This window comes from Ambystoma mexicanum, chromosome 8 (genome assembly GCF_040938575.1).
Source record: "Ambystoma mexicanum isolate Mex_15411 chromosome 8, UKY_AmexF1_1, whole genome shotgun sequence".
Taxonomy (NCBI): Eukaryota; Metazoa; Chordata; class Amphibia; order Caudata; family Ambystomatidae; genus Ambystoma; species Ambystoma mexicanum.
Window position 1 is genome coordinate 1,506,218,638 of NC_090929.1, and position 18,230 is coordinate 1,506,236,867.

General features: G+C 44.1%; 1 protein-coding gene across 2 annotated transcripts in view; it reads right to left on the bottom strand.

Moving 5' to 3' along the window:
- NT5C2 (5'-nucleotidase, cytosolic II) overlaps nt 1–18,230 on the bottom strand; it is a 957,242-nt gene that overhangs the window by 758,989 nt on the left and 180,023 nt on the right. For both annotated transcript variants that reach the window (XM_069611695.1, XM_069611694.1), the window contains exon 2: nt 7,884–8,005. In XM_069611695.1, the coding sequence (XP_069467796.1) occupies nt 7,884–7,984 (101 nt within the window). In that variant the 5' untranslated portion in view covers nt 7,985–8,005. The remainder of the gene's footprint in view (nt 1–7,883; nt 8,006–18,230) is intronic.

The following is an 18,230-nucleotide window of genomic DNA, read 5'->3' on the forward strand; positions in this document are numbered from 1 at the left end:
CAATTGCCTTTCCTTGGGCTGCCAGTTTTCTGATTTTAAATTGAAGTGTGGCTTGAGTGGCTGACTCCTGTTTCGAACTGTCCATGTTCATGCCGAGATTATGATGGTTTTGACCCTCTCAATCTTGGCTGTATGCAAATGCCATTTTAAATTGTTGTGTTCTTTTTGTAGATTTCTCTATCACCATGATTTTAGTTTTCTCCTGGTTAATTTCTAAATTGTTTATTGCTGCATATTTCAATAAATTGTGCAGTTGCCGTTGTAATCCTATGGGCATGTGGTCCAGGAGTATCAAGTCGTCTGCGTACAGTAGTCGACTAATCTTATTCTTGCCAAGTTTTGGTGGAAACGAACGGATGTTGACTTCCGTTGATTGGTAGTCGCCTAAATAGGCCAAGAATAGTGCTGGAGATAGGGGACACCCCTGTTTTACTCCCCTGAATGTGGGAATCGGTTCCGATACAGAGCCTTGTTGCACTTTCATCTCTGTATTTGTATAGAGCGCCATTATGGGCTCTAAGATTTCCTTTGGGTACTCCCAATCGATCAACTTGGTCCATAGGCAAGCCCTGTCCACCCGTTCAAATGCTTGTGTTAGATCTATTGAAGCTATGTAAAGTTTAGGCCCGCCTTCCAGCATATTGTTTTTTAAGATGTTAAGAGTAAAGATGTTGACTGTAGTTCCTAGGCCTTTTTGAAACATGTCTGGTAGTCGTCATTACAGGGGCTTCTCCTGACCATTGTTGGAATTTCTTGAGGAGTAGTGATCCAAAAACCTTACCGATAGGATCCAGCAATGCTATTGGCCTGTAGTTGGACGGTTCGCTGCTGTTGCCTTTCTTATAGATTGGAACTACCATGGCCGTTGTCCATGATGGCGGGATGGATTTCAGTTCCACACATTGCTTGAAAACCATGCTAATGAAGTTTGCCCACTCTTCTGGATGAGTTTTTAAATCCAGGTTGGTTATTCCCTCTGGTCCCGGCGCTCTTGAGTTGGTCAATTTCTTTATAAGATGTGTTAGATCTTCTAGGTCGTCAAGATTTACCCAGTTCGTGCTGCTACCCCTTGAGTTTATCGCTGTTGTTTCGAGCGGTAAAGCAAAGAGGCTTTTAAAGTATGATATCCATACCGCTTCTCCGACTCCATTGAGGATTGCATCTTTGTTTTGTGGAGTTGTAGAGTTTAGGAGTGTCCAAAATTCTCTTGCGTTGTTTGAGCAAATTGATTTTAACATTGCTTCTGCATCCTGTTGGTAGAGTTTCTCACTATGTTCTTTTATCCATGACTGGTAATTTTTTTTTCAATTTTTGTAGCTTTATTTTTGCGGAATTAGGTTCAAGTTGGCTTGCTTTCCTTTTCTGGTTGCAATACTCCCTCCGTTTAACAACTAAAATCTTATCATAGCTATGTTTCGGCGTTGTCAATGGAGTTTTTTTCTTCCCTGGTATTTTATAGGCCGTTAACAACGGGCCATAATCCACTGCTTTTATGATGGCTGTTGCATGGTTCCCGTTATATTTGCTGGTCAACTCTGATAGCTTTTTCAGTTAACTTTAGTCTATTGCCTTGATTTTTTACTTCCAACTCGAGATGCAATTTTTTAGAGGTTTGAGCGGTCTTTTTCCACGTTGCAAGTAAGAGGTTATGATCAATTGATTTGGTTTGAATAACTTCAAAGAGATTAGTTGTTGTAGTAAAGGTCTGGTGACAAATATATAATCTATTGTCGAGTGTGATTCTCCGTTTCTCCAAGTAGGCAAAGAGTCCTGTTTTCCTAATGTGTCGAGATTCAATAGTTGTCGTGAGTTCAATTTTAACCAAAGATTCCATCTTTGTTCTGCCAGGGTAACTGGATGTTTACGTTTTCGACTTTGACAAATTGCATTTATGTCACACACTATGATGTTGGGAACTAGGTATTCAGCAATGACTGTCTATTGCTCTTTCCATTTCTTTCAAGTAGTGGAGAAGATCGATTTTTCGGCGGATTCCAGTAAGGGTTTATCACTGCTATCCGTGTTGTTGTTGGTGCTTTATCAGGATTTGTCTTTTGTTCCCAAAGAATGAGTACTGTTAGTATTGACTGATTGGATGTCAACACTTTATCAAATCGAAAGTCCGATTCCACTGAGACAAGCAGTGAAGAGGCCTTATTGAAGGACGGCCCATACTACCTTTTTTTGCTGGGGCCAAGAAGATTTCGTAGCTGTCAAGAGTAGGTTTTTTCATGAGCTGCGTCTCCTGCAGACACAGAATATTGTATTCTGCTAGCTTTACTGGACTTGTCGGATGCAAGAAACCTCTCGTGTTCCATGAACCTAGGCTTAAGGTGGTATTCTGTTTATCAGTCTTATAGATCGTCGTGATGGTGTTGTTGACGAGCTTGAACTGCTATTTTTCACGCTATGTTGATAAGGCTTTAGGTAACCATGACCATATACCTTGAGTTATCGATTTCAGAGTATTAGTTGGTTCCTCCCTTTTGCTGGGTGTTATATCCTGCGTGATTGTCCTTTTTGTAACAGAATTACTGGAGCCCCTTCTATATTTCTGTTGGTGCGACTTTTCTGGTGTTTTTCTAGTCAGTTTCTTCTTATTTTCTGTTTCCTTTTTATCTATTTTTTCCATGGTGGTTTGATTTTTAAGTGCGTCTTCAGCTTTGGCACTCTCTATCCTTGCAGCTGGTCTTCGGGATGAAGCGCTTGATCTTGATATGAATTTCTCCATTCAACTTCATCCTTTTGTGGGACTTTTTTCTGTTTTTGTGCCTGCATGTCAGGTTCTTTTCTCCTAGGTTCCGTTAGATCATATCCCAATTTCAACAGGGCCTTAATTTCTTGTCTTACGAGGTCCTTGACCGTTAGCGAAGTTATGTGAAGGAGACAAAGGGCTTTGCCAAATTTATGGCTGGGATCTACAATTAATAAGTCCTCTGTGGACATTTTTCATAGTCTTGAGACTAGATGAAATAGGGACAACACTGGGCGTCTATTAAGAATCACTTCTTTATTCTCAAAGATCTGTTCTAGCTTAAAAAGCCATTGAGATTTTTCTTTTACCAATGAGAGTCGCCGGTATATCGGTCTTTGTTTTGTAGTGAATTTTATTTGGTCTTGATTCTCGACTTGTCTCATGGTACGATGTTTTCCTCGATTTCTTTGATGCAGTCTACGCTTGTTCTTTTATGGTTCGTCTTTCGCTCTCTTTGGGTCTATCTTTTGATTCAGAACTTTGGCCTGGAATTGGCGGTTTCCGTGGGTCATCTTTCATTCTCAACAGATTCCTTTCTTCTGAGGGTGCTTGTCCATTCTCTAGGAATTCACTGTTTCTCTGGATTATTTTATTTTGACGTTTTTCTATTGTGAGGAACGCTGGTGTCACTTCATTTTCATCATCTGTTAAATTTATTGCAGTATTAAGCCGAGGTAGAATTGCTTTAGTTTGTCGTTGTGATGATTTGCTATAATCCGAAGAGTCCGGAGTAGGGGACTCTTCGTTTAAATGCTGGCTCAGATTCATTAAATCCTCATCCTTTAAAAAGTCTTCCCTGGTTTTTGGTGATCCTGACAGCTGCTCTTTCACGATTGTTATTTTCTGGGATATTTTGGATCTGTTTTTTTGTACTAATCCTGAAGTGCTTTTGTCCAGTATTTGTCAATTTTACCCGCTATGTTGCGGGGTCGTAAATAGGGGTATGTTTAGTTTTATGACTTTTGCCTTTGTTTTCTTCGCCGTCAATAACCAGTACCACCTCTTGAGTTTCTGGCTGATTCGTTACTGGCATTTGCGTTTTTGTCATTTCCTTTCACTTTATTCATGGTGGACCGGTGGGTTTGATAAGAGTTGGTTTGTTTGTTCATACATTGAACTGGGGGATCCCCAATGGATTATTCTTTTCCCTGCAGACTTGTAGATGTATTTGTTCCAACATCAGTACTTTGATATTTCGGGAGGTGCTGGTCGTTATTAAAATTGATGTGGGATGTCCTTGTAATTTTTGGATCTCTCATCCATCACTGTGACGTAACCTTCTAAGTATATTAGTTTTGTATGGATCATAGCCTGAATAGATGTATGGTCCTTCAAAGTCTCATGGATCGATTCATATAGTTTTGTGAATGGAGTCAGTGCGATGGTAATGGCAGACAATCGAGAAGATGTCAGGCTTTTTTGTTGGAGAGTCTTTAGGCTTATGTGTAATCTGGGCTTGAGTTTTAGTTGGGGATGGTGATTTTAGTTGTCGACTGGACTGAGATCTTTGCGGATTCGTCTTGGTTGTTAGGTCCAAAAACAGTCTTCTGTTTAGGTCGATGTCCTTTCTGTTGGCTTTAGAACCTCATTGTTCGTCAAACTGTCCCTGTTCTTGTTTTGAGTGCATGTCAAAGCTTGGTAGGTTCTTTCCCACTCGGTCAGCATTTCTTTTCCTTAATCTTGGGTCTTCCCAGTTGTCCAGGTTTCGATCTTTAGACTCTTCCATACTATCTACTAAATTGGCTCGGTTATTTTGCAAATGTGCAAGTGGATCTTTAGTGTTGAAGCTCGTAATAGTGAAAGAATCATTCTGCTCAGATCGAGCCTGTGGAGGTTGTGGGGATATCAGGCTGTCTTGGATCTGTATTACCGTTAGATGGGCCGGAATTTCCTGTGGTGGTAATATAGGGTCTTCAGCAAAACTTTTTGCAACATGATCTAATATTGCATTGTCTTCTGGTGGCACTATCTCTTTTCCTGTGGTCTGAAGGGGAAAATCCTCCTCCTCCTCCAAATGCCTGGGCATTTCTTGGTTCATAAGGTCACATATTGTAAATCCTTTCGATTGGCCATCTTTGTTATCAGTCATTTGTTGGTTCGCGAGATCACGTACTATAGGTCCTTTCGATTGGCTATCTTTTAAGGAAACCTGGGCCTCCCCGATGAGTGACCTGGTAGCTTTGTTTGATTGCGTGTCAGCTTTGACTTCAAGCCTGCGACATTTGTACAATGGTTGACAATTTAGTACAGTTTCCAGGATTTCTGAATCTGTTAATTCTGTTCTAATGTCCACACGTTGCTTGGGTTTACATGTGAAGAATTTAGACAATATGCCATGTGGTGTACTCTTTGTAGCTATAAGTCTCTTTGTAGAGATATTTATAGGCACATTGTGATTCACTTGTGTTCTCCGTCCTCTTAACTTTTGACTCATTAAGCCAGCATTAATCTGACTTTGTGGGCGTTTCTTAAAGTTGGTTTCCTGATTTGTTTTGGAATGATCTGGGATTTATTTTTCAGATGCAGTCTCTAGCGTCTCCTGTAGCCGGCAACCACAAGCCGACACTCCCACCATCTGTGGCCCGCCTCCTCCAGGTTCCTGGTTCCGCGAAGGGACAGGCGACGCCTGCGGCTCCAAGTCTGCCCCCGACAGCAAGAGAGGGCAGCCCCAGCCCGTGCTTCGTGCACCATTGCGGTGACCACCTGGCTGTCCAACTGCTGCGCCCCCCAGGACTCCAGGGCCCCATTCGGCAGATTCCAGCCCCCTTCAGCATTCTTCGGGCAAGAGTCACTTACAGCCCCATAGGGAAGGCGGGGCGTACGCTCCTCCGTGCTGCAATCCACCGCCGCCTGCTCTGCTATTCCTAGATTCCTCGCCGCAGTAGCCTCTGTCCCCGGCTCATCCTCCCGGAGCTCCCCTCTGGGGGCACATGGTAAGAGAGCCATATGAACATGGGCTGCGGGTTGTTGTTGCTCCGCATTAACTGAGATTTCGATGATTCATTAATGTCAGGACGTTGCTGGGGCGGTAAGGAGCGATTTATTATGGAAAGTCCATATTGTGATGTATCGCTGACAGGGATAAGTTTGTGTTTCCCCCAAGTGGCTGACCTATCTGCGAGGTCAGAGACCACGGCCACAGTTGTTCTTTCTATGGTTTCAGGTGGCACGGCTTCTTGTGTTTTTAACTCACCCTCAGGGGTCGATGTAGAGTCCTTAATGGGGGGTCAATGTCATGGACACAAGTGGGTTTTCTAGTATATCATCGGTCTTACTTAGTGGAGACATACTGCCGTTTGTGTCTCCAGTTCGTGGGTATTCCAATGGAATAGATGCTATTTTCCGCCGGTTGGTTTTGCAGGCAGCCCTTCTTGCTCTTGTCGCAAGTGTTCATTTCACCAGCACGGGGTCGCCGTATATTGCCACTGCTTAAGTGTGGTCCAGAGGTTTTATCTGCTCCAGGTTTAGAGTCTCTCCCCGCTACCTCGGCCGACGCTGCCATAGACTGCCTCAGACTGCAGTCGTATCTGCAGTCAGCTCCGCAGTCAGCTCCGCAGTCAGCTCCGCAGTCAGCTCCGCAGTCAGCTCCGCAGAGAGCTTGTGCTTTTCAAGGGTCCGCCCAGTAAAACAGAGGAAACTGTAGAGAGACTCCAGCCAGTGACTGCCGCAGACTGCAGTCGTATCCGCAGTCAGCTCCGTTTTAGCTGAAGAGAGTGTGGCAAAGTATTGGTGTTTTTTTAGGGTGACCAGACGTCCCGCTATTTGGTGCTCTGTATGCCTTTCTCAAGGTTATGTTTCCACTGGAAACTGCAGTGGTCCTGGTTTTTTATAGTAGGTCTTCAAAGCTGGCAGACAGGAATGCACAATCTCGCACAGAAGAAATGCTGCATTTTACAACTTCAGACAGTTTTAGTTTGTGCTAAATTAATTATATGTGTTTCTTTGAACAGTAACACGTAAACCACCTTCTCCTCCAAAAGCTACTGAAGTGTATTGCCTTGAGAGCCTTCCATTTTAACAGCTTATCCTTTTAAGCAAAATCCATATGATTGGTTTCTGCAGCCATCCTGTGAATATTTGGCACCATTTGTAAACGGAGTGGACAATTATTACGAGCATAATAAAATACACAAAAATATCCTATAAAACATGACTGGCGCTTTAGACATAACATTGCAAGGAAGCAAAGCATGAAACCTGGTCGATACGTGAAACAATCATTAAAATACTAGCCCACATTCCGTCGAGTCTAGTGCAGCGTTACTGGTGTTGCATCATTTTGCACCCTGTGCTTAACAAGGTTACATTGCACGACAACTCAATGTAAACTTGCAATAGACCATCAAAACGGGCCCAGTGCTAGCTACAGCTCCTCCAAACATTACAATATTTGAATATGGTGTAATAACATGTTCTCCAGTGCAGTAGAGGCACTGGTGGGTGTATCAGCCATCGCTTTACTGAGGCTGTGGCACAAACACAGATGATCTAATGTGCAGCCGTCATTTCTAGGGAGTGCACCATTTTCCAAGGAAATGCTCTGTATTGTTAATCGATATCTGAAGTATTTGAATATTTAATGTACTCCGCTAGAAATCCAAACTCTCCTGAAAGGGATCTTGTACAATGCACCCACATCGACCTAGTATTGTAAACACATTCCTCAGAGGGGAAAACTCTGCCGAAACCATGGATTGACTTTAGGCAGGCCTCATTTTTTCGAAACCATTAACACAAAATCAAAATACTATTAATGCACCCGTCTACACGGTGCATCATTGTGCTTTTAGTTTTCATATATCAAATGCTGCATCCTGCAAGGGGAGAGTTTGAATCCAAACCAGTCTCTTGTCTGCTCCAGTTTGACACGCCTGCTTTAAAAGGTTATGTTACAGGGGTCAAGCCCTAAAAAATAAATTTAAAAAAAAACAGTGTTCTCATTAACATATCAATTAACTGTGGCGTCACCAGAAATTAGCATATGTGGGGCGACTCCTAAAAAAGTGGGCGGGTGAGTGAGCCCCCGACCTTTTCGGCACTCCGTTTTGTAAGACATTGTCCATCAACATTTTACCCCAGCATGACTAATCAATGCATACCTTTTCCACAGATAAGCAAGGTAGTTTACCTGTGGTAAGCTTCACGTCTGTATTTTTTTAAAGCATGTCCATCCATATTCGCAGGTAGGTCAGCATAATTCTGCAGTCGATCACTCCATGAAGTCGTCATTTTGAAAGCAGTCAATTATATCTACAGAACACAAATAAATGTTTCGATCAGCTGGCAAGGCTTGTACCATGATCCGGAAGTGTCATATACAACACTGAACTTTACGTAGTCAGCAAATGAAAACTTTAGTTCAATCATTTTCCTGTTTTTGTTTTGAAGGAGTAAATTACGGAACAAACCATGGGAGACCAAGAGGAGGATCATTCTTAATGATCTATTACAGAGTTTGCTTAGCCAGGGGATGTTGCCTGTAATGTAGGCTCATAATAAAGAAAAAGAACGTTTCCACATCAAGACGGTTAAAAAAATGTAAGCTGCAGACCGCACTTGTTAAAATGGCCTAATTTGCTGGAGTGAATAACAAACCCTTCAACATCTGGAAAAAAAAACAGAAAAGGCCTGGCGAGCATCATAGAAAAGAGGAATGGCTGGAGAGAAGAGTCAGCAAGCAAACAATGTAGCATGGAGGGGGCAGGAATTGAGCCTCCTCTGCTTCCCCCATCCACCTCAGGGGTAGAACTGGCTCTGGGTGGCTCCCTGGTAGGCCTCCCACCCTGGCTGAAACGGATTGTCAATCTTCTTACTGTATTTTCAATCATTAACATACTTAGATATGTATCAAACATTTAAAAACCAGCATTAGATTGTGTTTTTCTATAACTGACATGTTCCACCTATTCATATATTTTCAACATTACAACTTTTAGATATATTTTCTACAAATACCATACCAATTAAAACATCTTATTGTTGCTCTTTAATACTTAACGAAACAACAACAGGGGTGATACACAAAGGCACATTTGGCTGTTTTAAGTCAGATAATGTCACAGGAATTTAGATAAGGTGCAAATAAAAGGCTGCAATATCCAATTAAGCCATTACCTTTCAAGCAGTGGTTACTGCAGAAGGAAATGGTTTTCACCTTAATGTTATATGGATTTAGATAACCATGAGACTCTGCTACTGGCTAAGGTACGGCCACATCTGTGTCTTACCACACATGTCAGAAAAAGTGGCAATCGTTTTTTTCTCATACAGGTTTATAATTTTTTTTAATTTAGTGCATTTGTGGGGAGCGCCCAGACCCAGAGGTATCACGGCGCTAGGAGAACGGTACAGAGTGGATAAGTAGTTGGTACAAGACAAGCAGGTTACAGGTCTGATATAGGTCACTTGACATATTTGTTTGAATAAAGTTGTTCCCACTTTCATTCAATAGAGCGAGTAGTCGGGTTCATCATAGATATACAGATAGGTTATACGTTTGGTGTGGGTTATACAGATTTGTTAAAAAAGTGCTGTTTTTGCTTTCTTTCAGAAGAGTGAGTAGGTAGGTAGGTTCATCTGGGATATGTTGGGGAAGGGCGTTCCAGAGGGAGGGAGCAATGGTAATTAAACAGGAACCCCCAGATCTCTTACTGGTGAATCTGGGTGTGACCAAGGCCGATGTAGAGGAGCGGAGGTTCGGAGTGGTTTCTTGGTGATTTGGTTCATGAGGTAATGGGGGGGGCAATGTTGTGTAGGCAGTGCTAGGTGAAGGTAAGGAGTCTGAAATTGATACATGCTTTGATGGGGAGCCAATGTATCTCCCGTCGGATTTGTGAGATGGCTAGGGCGAGGTAGTTGTTTGGGGTAAGTAATTTTCTGGAAAGATGAATTAGCTTGGTGGAATATGCCGCAGAGGAGACAATTGCTTTAACATGTTTCTGCATGTTTAAGGTAAACGGCTAGTGTTTTGTCATGGGCAGAAACAGGAATGGTGTTTCTGTCGATGCAGAAGGAAGTGAAAGCAGAACTGAGGTGTTTGAGGCAGTGTGGGAAGCCCATGATAAGGAGCTCCGTTTTTCAATCGTTCAGACACAGATGGTGGGTGGCCATCCATGCCTGTATGATGCTGAAGATAAGGTTCATGTTAGTAGAGTCTAATTTGTGGTTAACAGTGATTTTGAGGTGGACCTGCGTACCATCAGCAAAGATGGTGTACGGTATGTTGAGGCTATCCAAGTGGTCGAAGAGGGGCTTGGTGTACATATTGCAGAGGGGAGAGGCTGGAGTCTTGTGGGATGCCGTGGGAGCCAGGGATGGGTTTAGCGGCTTCGGTGCCCGCGAAGACCCTAGTGGTTCGGCCAGAAAGAAAGGATTGGATCCATAATGAAGCTTCAGAGGAGAGGTTGAAGGTAGTGGTGAGGTGTTGGCAGAGGATTGCGTGATCCACCAGGTTGAAGGCTGCAGAGACATCTAGTAGGAGAATTGCAAGCTCACCGTTGTGTTTGATGTGGTCGAGCTGGATCTTAAGATCAAGGAAGGCGGTTTCTGTGCTGTGTCTGGACCTTAAGCCGGATTGTCAGGTGCCTAGTAGGTTGTGACTTTCAAGGTAAGTTTCAAGTTGCGATTATGCTGTGTGGTCCAGAACTATGAGGAGATCGGGAACTGTGGTAATCGGACGATAGTTGATGGGGATGGTGGGATCTAGGGTGGGTTTCTTCAGAAGAGGCGTGACCCAAGCTTCTTTGATGGCATTAGGAATTGAGTTAGAATTAAATGATGTGTTAATAAAAGCTGGTTATGGTTGAGACCAAGGATTCTGTACAGGTTTTGACAATATGAGCTGGGCAAATGTCTCCGGAGCAATTGAACTCTTTCAAATGCTGGATGGTGATGAGGACTTCAGAAGGGGTGACATCAGAGAACTGGAACTATGGAGAATTGCTGGTGGTAGAGGTGATGCTTACCCGGAGGCAGAGGGGTGAGAAAACGGGTGGTAGATGGGACTTTTTGAGGATGGCTTTATCCCTTAAATTCTGAGTTTTGGTGTCAAGGGCTGATTGGATGAGCGAAAACCATGCTTTGTTTTTTTGGAAAATTGTCAGTTGGGGGAGCTGGGGTTTCAAGCTCTGAGGATTTAGAAAAGCTCTTTGACGTTGGAGCTTGCTTCAGTGATTCTAGCGTTGTAGATGTTGGCCTTAGTGGCAATGATGTTTTTTTTTAATTTTTATTGAGTGTCAGCTGAGCACTGGAAGACAACTTTGTTGATGGGGAGTTTTTTTTTTTGCCAGAGATGTTCGAGAGCGCGTTTTCTTTTGCAGATGGAGGCTAGTTCGTCGGTGAACCAATTCTGGGGGTTTCTATTTTTGCGGGAAGTGGTTTTGAGTGGAGAGTGTTCGTCACGCGTAGTGAGCAGTGCAGTGTTGTACGCCGCTAGGATGACTTCGGGGGAGGTGTTATTGGGTGCTGAATCAAGGGAGGCTAGAATAGAAGGGGTAAGTTGCTCAGCCATGAGTTTGCGGGTGTGTCTGGCAATGATGCGGGGGGATCCCCGATTAAGGGTGCGGTTTTGGTGGTTTGGTAACTCAAACAGATCAGTGAGTGAACTGACCAGGGAAGGGGGCCAATGGACATAACTTGGAGGGGAGTGTTGAAAGGAAGTATCCAGTTGAGAATGATCAATTTTTCTTGAGTGGGCGAGAGGACCAATTGGGTGCAGTTCATTTCTTCGAGAGTGGCTGTGAGAGCAGTGGTCTTGTGGATGGCGAGGTCTTTGAAGGCAAGATTGAAGTCTCACAGGAGTATGAATTTGGTATTGGGTTTGAGGAGAGGAGCAATGAGGAGGGGGATGTCAGTGTATGGAGCGCCAGTGTGAAGGTTAGCAGTAAAGGAGAAGTATATATTTATTAATATAATATGCATACAGCCAATAGTCTTGACATATAAACACAGTACATCTAAAAATAGGACAAATTATCCATAATAGGAAGTTAAAATGCCACAATCTTAACAGAGAAAGTTAAAATTTGCCATCTAATTACATTTTAAAACAGGGTGCCATCAGATAATTCTGTTAATATAGATAAAATACATTCAGAAAATGTCATTATACGATACATCACATTAAGATCATTCCATAACAGTAAAATTTTCCATATAGTATACATATTTGTAATGTCATAGCTATTATGGTATGCCGTCACATATTACACTCTTAGATGATACAAACTTTCATAAACTTTCACAGTGACATATTAGGTGTTGAGCAGTTTCTATTGTTAGAGTTCCATATAGTCTACAGTATCTCTCAGTCTTTGGGATCACCAATTTCGCTCCCAACACTTCCAATGTATCTCGCATATTAAATTTAAATAATAAACATTGTCTTACAGTTATACAATTTGGATAAGCTAATTGATACTCTGGGTTTAGTTAAGTCAGGTGACCAAAACTCCAAAAATAAAACGCTATTAGATTTTGTAGTATATATTGATATTCGTATGAGGGGAGGATACTAACTTTGCCAGCAGGAGTTCATAGCCTTGAAGGATCTGGAGGGGGAACGCTCTAATGGGGAGTGTGGATTTGTGGATGATAGCAAGGAACAAGTTACTTACCTCTAACTGTTGTTCTCCTGCATGGGTCTGGCATGGATTCACATGCTCATGAATATTCCGCGTCGTCAGGCTGGGAATCCTCGGTAAAGAACAAATCAGTTTCAGTTTCGTTTCTGAACTGTCTTTCTACTAGTAACCAATGACTGCCCTCTACCTAAGCACCTCCTCTGGCAGCCATCTTCAGATTTGGTAGCACGTAAAGTGGCAGTACGACCAAGAGAAGAGCTGCAGAGGGGTTGGGGGCAGGGTTCGCATGTGAATCCATGCCAGACCCATGCTGGAGAACAACAGTTACAGGTAAGTAACTTGTTCCTTCTCCAGCATGGGGTCTGGCATGGATTCACATGCTCAAGAATACATAGCAGTACACACATGCACAACCACAGGAGGTGGCACGGCTCAACATTAAGCATTTCAACAACTCAAAATTAAGCAAATCTTACCTCCTCACCAGGATCACCTTCAGGCGAACAGGTTGCGCAGCACTGCCTGGCCGACCGTGGACTCCACCCTGGAATCTCAGTCGACGGAGTAGAATCTCGTGAAGGTGTGCGTCTAAGTCTAGAAACTACCCTAACAAATCGCATCATATGACCTACATCGTCAAAAGGGAATCGTCAGCATAACCAGAGGGCATCCATTTTGTGCTGTAACATCCGCCATTTGCTTTCTCTTCCTTTCTGTTGAACGCTTTGAAAAATGTATTTCATTTCGAAAGTTCATGCACGGAGCGAGGCCACAATCTACATGTTGAGAGACCGGCCCAGACAGAAATGCCAAACAGTACAGAAATACATTGTTTTCCTCCCTCACAAGTCCTTGAAGGCGAGCAGAGAAGCAGAGAGGCATTTAATCAGCGGCCCAGGTGCCGTCCGGTCTCGCTGAAGCTGTAGAAACAGGCTGTTAAACATGAATTATACTTTTCCTAGCGGCCCCCCTTCGGGGCTTCCCTTAGATCAGGCTGACCTCTAGTTCACGAATAGAAACCAGTAGATTACACGCTTTGGAATGTGTCTCTCCTACGAACACAGTATCCTTGCTGAACAAGTGCCTTATGTTCTTCATAACAAAGAACTATGTCTGCTTACTGCAAATTGCAACTGTTGCTAAAACGAGTAATATAGATTAGGTAAGAAAACGTGTCATAATGTGTCATAATTGTCAATTACTGAACCCTAGCTCAAGAAGATACATTATGGGTGGTTTTGATGTGTCACAAAGATTGTATGATTGTCTTTGTGTATATATATATATATATATAATACTGTTGTAGAATGTTCGCTCTCTTGCGTCTCACGAGGTCTGGGTGACGCCCGTTGCAAGACGTTAGACCCAGTCGGCCGACTGAGAATATATTATATTAGTGTATGGTGATTATGCCTTATTTCTATATGCAAAGGGTCTTCAGGGCCTAGCAAAAATGGCGCCCGAATAGGAACCCTCCCCCTTTTGCTCCATCGTGTACATTGACAATCTTTGGAAACTGGCCAGGTTGCGCCACCCAGAGGGTCGCCAGCATTTGAAATGTATGTAAAATATGGAATAGGGGCAATAATGTTTAATGAAATTTGGCATAGGCAGACCAGACATGTAGCAGATTTGCAGTGGCCGAAAGATGGTACTTTTGAAATGGCACGTATAGAACAATTAGAATCAGTACTGCTACGCAAGAAAGCACGCCAGCGACATTTGACGTCATAAGAGACTGGAGGAAGGAAGCTAATCTCTGTCTAAAAAGTAGAGAGAAACATGCACGGAGACACAAATCAAACACAGAAAAAGCGCTAGAACGAGAAGAGCTCAGAATGACTGAGGATATCAGAAGAGGGGATAGGAGTACCCAATTAGGCATACAAAAAATATATCCACAACAAGAGTTGCATGCATCAGATGAACTAATAAATAAAATTCTGAACGAACAGAGAAAACAACGTACTCAAAGTAATGTTGACACTATTGCACCAATCCACATTGCCCCACCTCAGTTGCCACCCCCGTTCCTGTTGTTCCAACTGCAGTATCTCCCCCTGTGCATGTGACACCATTTTCCCCACCACCGACAGAGCATGAATTAGCAGCTGCCGCAGGAGGCAGTTCTACGGAGGCGGGGCCTGCATAAAGAGGGGGCACTAGTGTAACTCGTAGTACGGTTAGCAGGTAGAGAAGAGAAGAACTGAAAGAATTGGTAGAAAGGTACATTGAAGGCAATGACAAGGGATCTGCGCTCGGTGCAATGTATGACTATAAGAAGCTCGGTGAACAACAGGTATTGTTAGAATGCATGGAGGAGTATCTTATAGATAGATGGAAGAAATTGACCAGTATGTTAGCACCGCAGAAGTTGCGGGATCTAAAGGATTTTTCGCTTATGCAGGAAAGTGCGGCAGAGATAAAAGAGCACGTAGACAGGCTATTTGAGTTTAAAAGTGAGCTTGATCAATTGCATGCAGAGGTGAAAAGAGGGAAACAACAGGTGGCACCATATGTCAAGTGGCGATTTTTTTCTGCCGTCGAAACCTGTTAGTGAAGAGAGACAAATGTGTACGCAAGAAGTGATTAGATGGATTACGGATGCTACCGTTTCTCCAATGGAGGTGCATGATACATTTGATCAGTATACGGTAGAGATGCAGAGGAATACATTGCAGGTGATGGTTGAGTATTTGCAAGATGAATGTTTTGAAAAGAAATTTTGTTGCCCCTCTGATTTAATGACAATATACAAAAGAGCGTTTTTACCTGAAATTAGAAAATCTTCCCTTTCCTTCGATCTAGCTATAGTGCTTAATAAGCGAACAAATGAGGAAACGCCTAATTTACAATTGCCCATGAGGGAAATACCCCCCACATTTGTACCAAAAGTAGAGATTGCCGTCGCTGGTGGACAACCAGCGAGGGTAATAGAAGCCCATTATACAGCACAGTTCGTGCATGTCCCTTTTTCCAGACAAGAGGTGAATGATATAGAACGGACACATACGAGGCTGGACTATGTCATTGCCACGTCGGATGTGATGGTGGAGGTCACTCAGGTAGAATATAAGGCGAGGGTTCTCTCTGATCACTCGCCACTGGTTTTGGGGTGGCAGTAACACCCCCCCGAGGGCACGGATCCCGACATGGCACCTTCGAGCTGAGGCACTCAAGGATCCAGTCTTTAGAGAGGATCTTAGGGAGGAGATTGCAAATTACTTTGTGGAGAATACGGGTAACGTTGACTCGGCAGGTACATTATGGGAAGCCTTTAAGGTAGTGATGCGAGGGGCTGCGATAGCAAAATCGAAGGGTATGCAGGGCGGGGTTCTAACTGACCTACGACGGACGGAAGAGGAGCTGGAGGGAGTGTTAAAGGGTGGATGCGAAGATATGGAGCGGGTACTGGGGCTGCAACAGAAATGTGCGGAACACTGGGAGAGGCTCAGCAACCTTAATAATAAGAAGTACATTGAGAGACAGCATGCGGGAGGGGATAAAACAGGACGGTTGTTAGCGTGGCTATACAAGAGCGAGGCTCCCAGACCCCCGATCAGGACAATAATGAGGGAAGATGGTAGCACAGTGGACACCCAAGAGGGTGTCAATGAGGAGTTTGCAGAATATTATAAAGCGCTGTATGCAGACGAGAGGGAGGGCAGCCGAGGGGAAATATTGGAAACATTAGAAGATATAGGACTACCCATGATAAGTGAGGAGGAAAGGGAGGAGCTGGATGCACCGATCACCCTGGAGGAGTTAGGAGAAGTGGTGAGACAGTTACCTACTTGCAAGACCCTAGGGGCGGATGGGTTCCCGAGTGAATTCTATAAGACATACAGGGAAGAGGTGCTCCCCCCGATGTTGGATATGCTCAATGAAGCGTTTGAGGTGGGACGGTTGCCGGAATCACTCAGAGAGGCGGTCATAATACCGCTCCCCAAGCCTAATAAACCCGCACACAGCTGCGGCTCCTACAGACCTCTCTCGATGTTAAACCAGGACAGCAAGATATTGACGGCCGTCCTGGCAAACAGATTGCAGAGAGTGATTAGCAAGCTGATACACCCGGACCAGACGGGCTATGTCCAGAATAGGAATATAACCCATAATCATAGGCGACTCCTGAAGGGTGATTGAATGGGGTAGTACGGCTGAGGGTGAAATGGCGATCGTATCCTTGGATGCGGTTAAAGCTTTTGACTCGGTCAAGTGGCCGTGGTTGTTGGCGGCCTTGGAGAAGTATGGCATGGGGCCCGGTTATATGAGGTAGGTGACGATGCTATATAGTGAGCCACTGGCCAGAGTTAGAACGGGTGCAGTAATATCTGAGAGGTGGCAACTGAGTAGAGGCACTAGACAGGGGTGCCCTTGGTCCCCGATGCTCTATATACTAGCCCTGGAGCCCCTAGCGATATACCTCTGACAGCAATACGACACGATAGGTATTGAAGTGGGAGGAGAACGACATCTGATCTCCTTATACGCAGATGACTTGTTGCTATACTTAAGATACCCGGAAGAAAATCTCCAGTACATACTGGAGGTGATGGCGAGGTATGCAGAACTGTCTGGGATAGCGGTGAATCCCCAAAAATCCAGCATGTTTCCGCTAGGTGACTATAAGGGAACCCCTAAAACGCGGCTACTGGTAATACAAATACCGTGGGAGGTTAGTTCTTTCCGGTATCTTGGGATAGACGTGTACCATACGGTGGAAGAGGAGCACAAGCACAAGACCGAGGTGGCACTCAGGAAAATTGAGAAGTGTATGCAATTTTGGGTCAAGTTGCCCTTAGCAATGATGGGACGGAGTGCAATGCTAAAAATGGTGGTCCTGCCTAGGCTTTTGCATTGTTTTAGCAATGTCCCATACATGATATCCAAGAAGTTTTTTGCTAAACTTAACAGTATGTGTAGGGATTTTTTGTGGCATGGTACCCGGAACAGAGTGGCGCAGTGGAAGCTGCAGAACTTTTACGAAAAAGGGGGGATAAAACTGCCCAATTTTGAGGTGTATTATGTAGCAAGTCAGCTGCAATATGTGGCTCAGTGGCTTTCAGACAAGGCGACCCCTGAATCTAGGTTATTTGGACATGATTGTACCCCATTTTACTTAAGAGAGATGGTCTGGTTGCCCAAGTCCGAAATGAGAGAGCGCCCCAGGATGATGATGCTCGGGTGGCAGATGTGGCGTAGGGCGTGCCGGATGATGGAGAACCCATTTCCAAGCTCCCCGCAGGTACCACTAGTCGCGTTGGCAGGGGAAGATACGCAGTTAAGAGCGATACTTAGGACCCATTGGGAATCGGTGGGGCTAGTAGCGTTAGGAGACGTCTGGCAGATGGGGGCCATTTTGGATTTTGAGACCTTTGGGGTGGAGACAGGATTGCATGCGGGCCAGTACATAACATACTACAGAATTGTGCAGAGAATCCGGGAAACGTGGCCTGAAACTGTGTTAGGAGAAGAACCAGATGCCATCATAGAAACAATATATGATATATCGGATGGAGGGCATGAGATTTCTAGGCTGTATGAGATGGTGATGTCTAAGGTTGGGAAGGACCTGACGCAGCTGAGACTAGATTGGGAGGTGGAGGTGGGAACCCCGATAGAGGATGGGATGTGGGAACGGGCACTGGGACACCATAAGAAGGTGTCAAGGAATGCTAGACTAAAACAAATACAACTATATATAACACACAGAGCATATATGACGCCTATGAGGATATCCAAGTTCGAGAACGCTGGACGACAAGCATGTCCCAAATGTGACGAGGAGAACGCCGATATGACACATATGTTTTGGTCATGCCCAGTAATTGAGCGTTTCTGGGGAGAAGTGGCACAAAAGCTAGCCGAGAAAGGGGTCACGTTGATCATAG